The sequence below is a fragment of the Orycteropus afer genome, unplaced genomic scaffold (assembly GCF_000298275.1).
Source record: "Orycteropus afer afer isolate SDZICR_OR568_19922 unplaced genomic scaffold, OryAfe1.0 scaffold00318, whole genome shotgun sequence".
NCBI classification, from domain to species: domain Eukaryota; kingdom Metazoa; phylum Chordata; class Mammalia; order Tubulidentata; family Orycteropodidae; genus Orycteropus; species Orycteropus afer.
Genome location: NW_006921905.1, coordinates 3,989,864 through 4,000,912, shown reverse-complemented (window position 1 = coordinate 4,000,912; position 11,049 = coordinate 3,989,864). Strand labels below are relative to the sequence as shown.

Here is an 11,049-nt window from a genome sequence, read left to right as displayed (position 1 = left end):
ATTTTGGTCAATGACATAAGACAAAGTATATGTGAACTGCTGTATGAAAAGTGAATTTACTCTGTAAATCTTCACCCAAATCAAAATAAAATTTAAAAAAAAAAACTGGAGAAGAATCTTTTCAAGATAGCCTTGGAAATGAAAAAGAATGTGAAAGTCTTTTTGCCCCTTCACTGTGGAGGGACAGGAGCTAGGACATGTGGAATCAGTCAGTCAGAGTGTTCTGGTCTCTCCTAGGTTCTGGCATGAGTTCACCAGGAGTATAACAAACAGGTCTACTTATGTATCCTTATTAACTGGAAGGGAGTTGGAGAAAAATTGCTCTGGGTACACATGGAGATTGTTTGCTTACTTAATTCAGCTAAGTGAAGTAATAGGAGTTATCCAAAATTTTTAATCTCAATCATGAGATAATCTAAATAATTAAACCAAAATAGAGTCACTCACACTTAACCCACATTGACAAACCAGTCAAAACCAAATAAAGTCTCTCAGGTTCTTGTTGTCAGGACCCCACCAACTTCCTGTTCACTGATTTCCTATTTATTTGTCAGGACCTCACCAGCTTCCCGTTTTTAACAAAAAGCAGGTAAACCTTTACAAAAGTTGCTTAAGTCCAAGCCAAGGAGCTGAAGTTTTCTATATGCTTGTTACTATACAACTTGGACCTTTTTCTTTTGCTCCCCAGAAGCTCCAGGCCAACTTTCAGGAAAGATGCTTCCAGATTTGCAAATCTCTAAGTGAAGCTTTTGAGTTTTGCATATTAGTTTTGTGTAAGATTTTGTTTTAATATACGCAAGTCATTATTATCCCTTAAATGCAAGAAAAATTTTAAAAAACAGCACTTTATTTAAAAAAAAAAAAAAATAAATAAAGCACTTTTATTTTCCAAATAATCAGACATCACTTATAAAGCATTCTTACCAAAAACAGTTAACCTGAGCTCCCAGCTAGAGGAAACAAAGAGGATAGTGGAACAAGTTAAATGACACCACAAGGAAACAATCAAATTCAGATTATGGCATTCTAGTGACAAATGAACTAGATTAAAGAACAAAAAAATAAACATAGTACGTATAATACACAATTGGATCTTGGCGACTTTTGGCGGGAATGTGGGGGGTGAAGTTATAAAATTCATAATACTGGGGCAATTGGAGAAATACAGAGTTACTATTAATTTTCTTCAGTATGATAATAGTATTGTGGTTATGTACTTATATCCTTATCTTTAGAAGATACAGGCTGAAATTTGTAGGGGTACAGTGTCATGATGTCTACTACTCACTCTGAAATGGTTCAGGAAAACAACATAAAGAGTTGAAGAAAATAATGCAAAATGTTGACTACAGATTCTAAATGGTGGACTTGTGGGTATTTATTATATTATTTTTCTATGTTTCTGTATGTTTGGAATTTTTTACAATAAAAGTGGAAAACTATAACCAGTTAAAAGTACCTATAACCATAACATGGTTTTAAACCAAAAATAGGATTTTTTTTAGCATATCCATGTATTGATACCCACTAGATGCATAGCTTTGTGCTAGTGTAAGAAGTGCCCACCAGCTGCCAGTGTAGTAACTGGGGAGAATAGCTACACAGGAAACAGTTTGCAATACAAAACAATACATGATGTGATTGTGTGCCAAAACATGGTCTACAATCTGCAGGAGTATAGACTAAGATTTAGAATGGTAGAGGGAGATATTGTGCAAGAGCTAAAGTTCTGTAATTGTTTCAGTAAAACAATCTTTAAATACTTGTACATAAAAGGCACACAAAGACGTGTCACCTAGGGAAGGGGGCAAGAGGCATAGCCATGACCCTAGATTATAGCAGCCACATATGACATAGTATGATTGAAATGCAGCATGCTTTATAAATGCTATGGGGGAATATTCTTCAGAGGGTGCTAGCAACCACATAGGAAGGACACTCAAACAATGGAAGAACAGGTATAGATTTTTTTATCCTGATACAACTTTAAAACATAAACATGCCCAGTAAAGAAATGCTAATTTGCAGATGAGGTACTTCATTTGATATCATAGACTGAAGCTGAGGGCTCTATCAGATCTTTTATAAACCATTATATTTATATAAATATTTATATAAACTTTTTAAGGTCTATGTGGCATTTACACAATTTGTCTCATTTAGGCAATTTCAAGTATCATACATAAAATGCAGCCAACAGGGTATCTGTCTTTCAATAGCAAAATTTCCATTATCACATAAAATTTTGAAAGTTCCAATTTAAATATAATCAATAACAGTTGGAAGGAGAGACTTCCAGGCTTATATCCTCAGAGGAATATCCCCAGAGAAAACAAAACTCTTAAACTCATCTTCTAACAAATTTTAATTGAGTATTTCTCATTCACTAATTATATAACTTTGGAAGGAAGAAAGAAGGCAAATCTATTTCCATAAAGATTTACTACCTCAGGAACCTAAACGCGGTCGGAATCAACTCAGTGGCAATGACTTTGGTCTCTGTGGTTAATTATATAAGTAGGAGCTCTGGTGATATAGTGGTTAAGGCATTTGGCTGTTAACCAAAAGGTCAGTGGTTCAAACCCACCAGTTACTCTATGGAAGAAAGATGAGGCAGTCTGCTTCTGTAAAGATTTAAAGCCTGGAAACCCAGTGGGGGTCAATATGAATCAGAATTGAGTCAATGGCAGTGAGTTTAGGTTTGTTTTTTTTTTGAGTTGTTTTTAATTATATAACATTTTAAACTGAATATGTGTTTCCATGATTGTCAATTTTTGTTGATAATAAGTTGATAATTAAAAATTGACATGCACAGTCATGTAGTCACTCTATACAGAAGATTTTCTATTCTTATCACTAAAATAAAATGAATATTTTCTTAAATGTTCTTCATAGTAACCCCAGCAAAATCCATATTTTATTTTATCTTGCTGTATTTCAAAAGTAAATCAACAGATTAGAATAAAATACATCATTAAAAGTAATATAAAACCTGAATTTGCCAAATTCCAAAGAACCAGACAAATGAGTGCTCCTGGAAGAAAAGGTGCCAAAGATTTATTATTAAAATATAACTATTAAAAGAAATTCAGAAGGTTTTTGAGAAAATTAATTCCATGTCCATCCAGAGAAGCTCTCAGAGTTTAGTGCATGTAAGGGTTTGTGTTCTAACACTGGGACTGGCATTCAAGATGCCAAAGGAAACTTTTCCTCAACACACACATGAGATGATTCATTTCTCTATCACTAAATGACACAACTAGGCAATTTTTCCTACTCAGACTCACAGAGCAACTACATAAATGAGCTATTCCTTACTTTCCAGGGTACATGGGGGAGAAGGGAAGAATTACCTTTGTCTGAAGGCTGGTCAAGTGGAGACTCAGATAAGGATGTCTTCCTTCGAACTAGGGTTAGATGTACCATCTGCCCTGTATTTTGTAATACTTCAACAACATCTTGGTTGCTAAAACCTTGAATATTCATACCATCAACCTAAAACATTTAGAGATACATTAAGAAACAGAGATTTCAAGTTATCCTTTTTAATTCTGGCAAGGCAGCATAAAATTAGGCAATTCATTTTATTTCCTAAATCATTTGTATTAGATTTTAGAAAGTATTTTTTAATAAGAATATAAAACTACTAGTTAAAATATGCTGAAAGTTTCCGGATAAAGCAGAAAGCAAATTCAAATCTATACTCCTATGTCACACATTTTAACTAAGAACCAGAGAGAGATAAAGGGTCTCATTCTCTGATACTATTCAAGAGTCACACACAGTGTCTTAAAAGATGGTTAATTTCTACATATAGTACTTAAGATGTATTAATAGAAGGAAGCTATTATCATCATCAAACATCCCTGGGTGGCACAGAAGATTTCCTCTCAGCTACAAAGGCCTGGTTTCCATAAAGATTATCTGAAACCTAACTTGTTGCTGTTGAGTCGATTTCAACTTAGAGTGACCTGTGGGACAAAGTAGAAAGGTCCCACAGGGTCTCTAAGGCTATACTCTATAAGGCTATAGTAGACTGCACCTCTTTCAATCTTAGAGCAGCTAGTTGGTTCTAACCACCAACCTTTCAGCTAGCAGCCAAGCACTTAACCACTGCACCACTAGAGCTCTTCTCTGTAAAGATTATAGCCAAGAAAACCGTAGGGAGCAGGTCTGCTCTGTAACACACAGGGGTGATTCTGACTCAGTGAACAATGGGTTTGGCATTTGGTTTGGTTTATTATTATCAAAATGAAGAGGTCACCAAATGCTTCCTCTTTCTATCACACTACCATGTGACATTTTCCAGAAGAAATACATTGATCTCCCTCAATTTGATCTAGTGTTCTGAAAAACCATCTCTAAGAAAGATATTCTAGGAATCTAAGTGAAGCCCAATTCCACCTTTCTGAAGTCATCAGGACCAACAGGTCTCTTTTTTCAATCTTCTTCAAGCTAGACAAATACTTTAGCTTTCACTGCTATTGCAGCACTCTAAACTCCACAGGGTTTCATTCTGTTGTATACAGGGTCACTGTGAGTCGGAGCTGACTCTACAGCACTTAACAAGACCCTACAAATCACCAAAAGACATTTCCTAAGTCCATTACTATAAAAGCCAGGAGATGCTTCCTGAGGACAAAGATTCAAATCATGCTACCAAACATTTTTTCTATGTAAATCATTAAATTATAGATAAATGGATAAATTAAAAAAAAAAAAAAAAAGTTGTCATCGAGTCAATTGTGACTCATAGTGACCTCATGTGTTTCAGGGGAGAACTGCACTAGATCAGGTTCTCAGGGCTGTGACTTTTTGGAAGCAGGTAGCCAGGCCTTTCTTCCAAGGCAACTCTGGATGCTTTCAAACAGCCAATCTTTTAGTTAGTAGTCCAGCTCTTAAGATAATTACATAGATATATATCTCTCAAAAATATCACTCAAATAAACTTTAAAATGGACCTAATTGCTACTAAATAGGGAAAAGATTAATCGGAATCAAGAAAAGGTAATTATTAGACTCTCAACTGGATAAAATACTCTAATTTTAGATATATGTAAATTACTATTACAAAAACTATTTTTTATTAAAAGATTCAAAGAGCATACCAATTGCACATAAAGTGGGTGATTTTTAAAAACACAGAGATGCTTGAAAACTGTTTTCTGGAAAAATACTAGAGCATCTTTCAAATATACATCTATATATATTGTATAAATCAAAAAACCAAAACCAAACGCACTGCCGTCGGGTCAGACCTGACTCACAGCAACCCCTTCTTGGGTTTCCAAGGCAGTATCACTAAGGAAGTAGATTGCCCCATCTTCCGAGGAGTGCCTGGTCAGTTTGAATTGCCAGCCTTCTGGTTAGCAGTCAAATGCCTTAGGCACTACACCACTAGAGCTGCCATATATATTGTATATACACATATTTTCCCCCATAAAATATGGTTAGTGAAACTCTTCTTCATTTAGAATTAAAAAAAAAAAAAAAAAAATCAAATTTAGGCTCATTACAGTCCAAACTAGAGTTTCTGGGTGCTGTAAACAAGCAATGTTCTCAGTTGGTAACTGACAGGTTGGCAGTTCAATTCCACCCAGAGGTGCCTCAGAAAAAGGCCTGACAATCTACTTCTGAAAAAGAAGTCATTGAAAACTCTATGGTGCACAACTCTATTCTAACACACATGGGATTACCATGAGTCAGAATCAAGTCAATGGCAACTGGCAGAGTCCAAATTAATATTTCACTGTACTAATGAAGTTAATTTTTTAAAAACAAAACTTATAAAAAATATATTAAGGTGCCCAACTACCACTGTCAACCACTTGGGGGGGTGGGCAGGGATCTATGTAGGAGATCCTGGATAGAGTGAGAAGAATGTGGAACAAAACTCAAAATCATTTGGAGGAAAAAAAAAAAGGGGGGGACCAGGTTTGCTGGTCTGATAGAGCCTGGTGGAACCACTGAGACTATGGCCCCTAGCTGCCCATCAGGTCTGGAATTGAACCCCCACCTGTGGCTCCCCGCCAAACAAATGAGTTGAACTTTTACCTAAGATAGATACACTCGTTGGAGAGAACAATCATGGGAGAAAGAAGGGCTGTTTATGCCCAGAGAGACAGCTCAGGAGGCAGGGGTGCAGGGAGGGATGGACACAGGGAAGAGGTGACTGTCAGGAGGAAGTAGGAGAGGAGCTGTTGCACTGTGGTGAATTGTGATCAATGTCATGAGACAAAGTGTATGTGAACTGCTGTATGGAAAGTGAATTTGCTCTGTAAATTTTCACCTAACTCACATAAAAAAAAATAAGGAAAAAAATTAAAAATAAAAATATATTAAACCATTTCCCTCATACATATTATAATAAAGATCAACTTTAGTTTTGTTTACTTGATTCAATTCTGAAACAGAGGTCAGCTACTTACAGCAACAATTTTGTCATTCACTTGAATTTGGCCATTGTGGTATGCAGCACTACCAGGTATTACACTTTTCACATAAATGCCTGAAGCTTCCCCTGATGGTGCACAAGACATATGGAAAAATAAGAAGAAAGCTCTAATTAGATCTTGATTGCAAAATTCATATCAAGAGGTTAATTAGCTAAATGGGCTGACTGGAGGCTTTATAAATACTATTTTGAACACAAGCAGAGAAATTGATGGATTGTTTCAAACTGTGAACATTGCAAGTGACCAGAATTCAAAATGATTTGACCAATGACTATTTCGAAAAATTAATCAGTAACTGAACCTTGATTAAATGCACTCCAGTCCATGCTGGAATTCAGGAGAACCCAGGCTAAGTCAGATCCTCTTTTTTTGATCTATTTCCATTCTCAATGCTGACTTGGCAAAAGCCTTCATCACTGTTCACCAGCCCTAGGATATGGGTCTCCTTACAGGTCTTCCTGCCCATATTTAGTTCAAGACTCATGCTCATGTAAGCTTCCCCAAACACAGAAAAAGGGAAAGTACACACAGCCTTGAAAAAACTAGAATAAATTCAGCCACATGAAATAATCCTCATATTCTAAAATAAAACATTCAAACAGAAACAATAGCTATATGCAAATTATAATTATGTAAAAAGCATGCCTACCTATTGGCAAGAACTAGAAAGAAAATTGGAAAGTTAAAAAACTCTAGATCTTGATGATATTACATTTTTATTTTTTAATTTTAAATGAACTTAAAATACCATCTGTAGAATAAAAATAAACAATGGTTTCCCACTGCCTAAAGCATTTGACTGCTAATCAGAAGGCTGGTGGTCCAAACTCATCAGCCACTCCTCTGAAGGAAGACTGGGCAATCTACTTCCACAGTGATACCAACTCAGAAACTCAAGGAGGGTTCACTGTGAGTTGAAATTGACTTGACAGAAGTAAGTTTGGGCTTTTTTTTTTTTTTGGACGGCCTACATAATGAAATGTAAATTTCATAGACATGAATTCACGGTGTTCCATAATCTACCCCAAACTGCCTTTCACACTTCATCTTCTACTATAACCTTTGAAAAAGACAGAAGACCAGATACATTAGACTTTTGATATTCTATCAAAACACCAAATATTTGAATTATTTTATGTCTGTTCTCATTTCATTCTTTCTTCCTGTTATCCTCATCCCTTCTATCAAAATCCTTCTTCTTTTCCAACCCTACCTCAAATATCTCCTTTTTTGTGAATTCATTTCCCTCCATCAAACTGCCTTTCTTCTGCTTTACCATGATAGTTGTTTATATCTGTGCCAAAACATCTATTTTGTTTTGCTTTAAACAACTTAGACTTGTTTACATGTTTATCCCCATGAACAGATTTTCTTAAGCAAAGTAACCCATCAAAAGTACAATGAATGGAACAAGGGAAAATTACTTTTAAAGACTCCATGTTAAAAAGCATGTTGAGTTTTATGTTCTAGTTTTCAGATTCACCACCCTCCTCATGCCAAAAACTTCTTTTGAGATAAAGAAGTAACATAAACATTTATATTTGGTAACAAAAATAATTTTTTTTTATTCAGTTATTCATTTCCATTTTCCTCTACATTTTCAATTCTAAGCTTACAGGAACACCCTAAAAGCTTAATATATAAAGGTTCAAAAGGAACTATGCCAGGATTCTTCTAACCAAATTTAACATATTGAGAAGTTATTTAATATGGTTTTTTGCAACATTATTATACAATCCATACTTAGCTCTTTTGGAACTCATTTAAATTCTCAACCTAAAAAGGGTGGCACTTGGAAGAATCTAAAGATTTGAAAACAGATATTTCATTAGGTTAAAATAGCACAAAGAGGTCTGACATGAATTTCATTCAGGACTTTGAATACATTAGCACTCTTAATTTTTCCACCTGCTTTAAGTATGCAAGATAATTTTTTTAAAGAAATTAATTCTCTAGTCTTGTTATTTAAAGAATAACTAGAACATTTCATAACTGAATTTTCATGTTCCTAGCAAATATTTGTGAGAAAAGGTTTATTTTTCCTTACCCTAATGATCGTTACAGCAGAGCAACTCTTAAAGGGAAAATCTGTAAATCTTTACATATAGGAATTGAGGGAGTATTATTCAGAGATACTTAGGCCATGTTTATTGTCATAACATATTCTCTTTACATGAAAGAAAAATAACTCTAATAACAAAAAAATTGTTTTTTATCTTAGTAATTAAGTGTAATAGCAATACTTTCTTGATAGTCACAAAATGAAATATATGCAGTAATCATTTTATTTTATTACATTTATAACATAATAAGTAACAGTCACAAAACTAAAAATATATCCACTTCAGAAAAAAGAGGAGGTACAATTCAAATGTTATATACTAAACTGGACAATTAAATTTTTTTGTTGATGACTATCAAGCCAGCTATAAAACTACTAAGATAAAATCATATAAAATTGTATTAATCACTGAAAAATAACTGATTGCTATTATAGATTCACAGTTTTATTGTTTAATGTTGAAATTAAAATCTGCAGGTATTTCATTTTAATGTCTAGAAACCTTAACATCCCTTACAATTACTTCCAAATATAAAAATGATTCATTTACCTGTATGAGAATTTCCAACATAGCCAACAATTCTAATCCCAAGATTCTGTCCATCCTTTTTAATGAGTTTAACATCGTAAGTTTCAAAAAGAGTAGAATTGTTCTAAAAAGCAAAAAAAAAAAAAAAATTCATTTTAATTATATATAATGCTTAGCTACATAACTCTGTGTACACAGTCAATTTGTGCATCATTTGCCAAGTATATTCTTGGCACCTGTGTTAGTTAGGCAGAATTTTAATATGGTTGCCATGACATTGGACCCCTGGTGCTACTCCCTTGTTTATGTTATATTACATGGCAAAAAGGAGATTATCTAGGTGGAACTAATCTAATCACAGCAGCCCTTTAAAAGCAGAGTTATTTCCAGCTGGTAGCAGAAGGGAATGTGAATGAGATTCAAAATGCGAAAGGGACACCCAACTGCTGATGTAAAGAGGAAAGGGGTCGTGTGAGAGGTATGAGGGCAACCTTAAGGAGTTGAAAGAGGTCCTCAGCTGACAGCCAGAAAGGAACCAAGGGGCTTAGTGCTATACTAGAAGGGACAGTATTCTGCAAACAACCAGAATGAGTTTAGAAATGGATGTACTCCTAGAGCATCCAGATAAGAGCTCAGCTCAGCTAACCCCTTGATTTTGATCTTGTAAGAATGACGCAAAGAACCAAGTCAAGTCCACCCAGACGTCTGACCTACAGAACTGTGAATGAACAAATGTGTGCTCTCTTGATCCACTAAATTTGTGATCATTTGTTATGTAACAATTCAAAACTAATATAGCCACTTAGAAAAAATTCAGCTAACTTGGTATCTGAAAAAACTGTAAGCATAAAGAAAAATTTAGAGACAAAAACTCAGACTACTTCCATAAATAATAAATTATTATTATTATGGACCAAAACAGTTTTCATTTCTTGACTTCCAATTTAAAATTTTCTGTAAGACTAAGGTGCCTAAAAACACAATACCTTGCTTTCAATTTAAAGAATTAATATCAGAAAGTAAGTAATTCATTGACAGATATTTCTAAAAATATCATATAAAAGGAAGAAGAAGAAAGATTTTCCAACTTCGTCCTAATTCTTAGGAAAAGAACATTCATTTCATTTCTTGTTAAAGAAGAAAAAAGAAAATTCACATTTTAGCTTCAGTTCCTTCAATAAACCATTAAGATGACAGCAAAAGAATTTAGAAGGTGTGTGGGGAGGGTGGTAAGCCCACAAAAATGAAGAAATGAAGTACATATTTAGCCTTCACTCTTAATATAAAATGTTTCCTTCGCAGGTATTTTCTACTCTAAATTCAGGTTCTGTGAGAATCATACACCAATCATGAAAAAATCAAGTGAAAGATCAAAATTTGGCTTTTTCTCTGGGAAGGCCAAGAAAAATATAGAAGCTCCAGTAGAGGAATAAAACTAATAGGAAAACACTAATACAAAATATGATTTTTTAAAAAAAAAGACTTTATAAGAATTATAATGAAGGAAACCAATTTGCTCTGTAAACTTTCACTCAAATCAGAATAAAAAATAACAAGTTAGACTTTCAGCAAGTTGGCCAAATAGACAGACAAGCTACCTACACCCTCTAAAACAAAGAAATAAGAAAACAATTGAAACAGATACAGATCATAATTCTGGAACCCTGAGTTTCAAAGGGAAGAATAAAGAAGTAGGTTAAATAATAACTAACAGAAGACAAAAAAAAAAAAAAAAATGACTGGGACCTCCTAAAAATTAGACATTTATACACATTAAAAGATTTCACCAAAAGTGAAAAAGAACCCACCAACTGGGAAAATTTTTTGACAACTACCTATTAGAATATAGAGGTAACCTCTAAAATTTATAGAAAACTTCAACAACTTAAAAACAAAAAGACAAAAGGCGGGGCAAGATGGCGGACTAGGCAGAAGGATTGCACAGACCCTCTTCAACAAAGAAAAGGGAAACCAATTAACACAGACACAGAAGATAATCTTGG

The 11,049-nt window shown here is 34.2% G+C and overlaps 1 protein-coding gene across 1 annotated transcript in view; it reads right to left on the bottom strand.

Annotated features, from left to right (window-relative positions):
- The window catches only part of LOC103206462 (inaD-like protein), a gene marked incomplete at its 3' end in the record, with an annotated part of 197,884 nt that overhangs the window by 148,407 nt on the left and 38,428 nt on the right, over nucleotides 1–11,049 (bottom strand). Inside the window, exons 8-10 of the mRNA XM_007951916.2 lie at nucleotides 9,068–9,170; nucleotides 6,429–6,520; nucleotides 3,354–3,495 (exon numbers count right to left, since the gene is read on the bottom strand). Coding sequence (XP_007950107.1) covers nucleotides 3,354–3,495; nucleotides 6,429–6,520; nucleotides 9,068–9,170 — 337 coding nt within the window. The remainder of the gene's footprint in view (nucleotides 1–3,353; nucleotides 3,496–6,428; nucleotides 6,521–9,067; nucleotides 9,171–11,049) is intronic.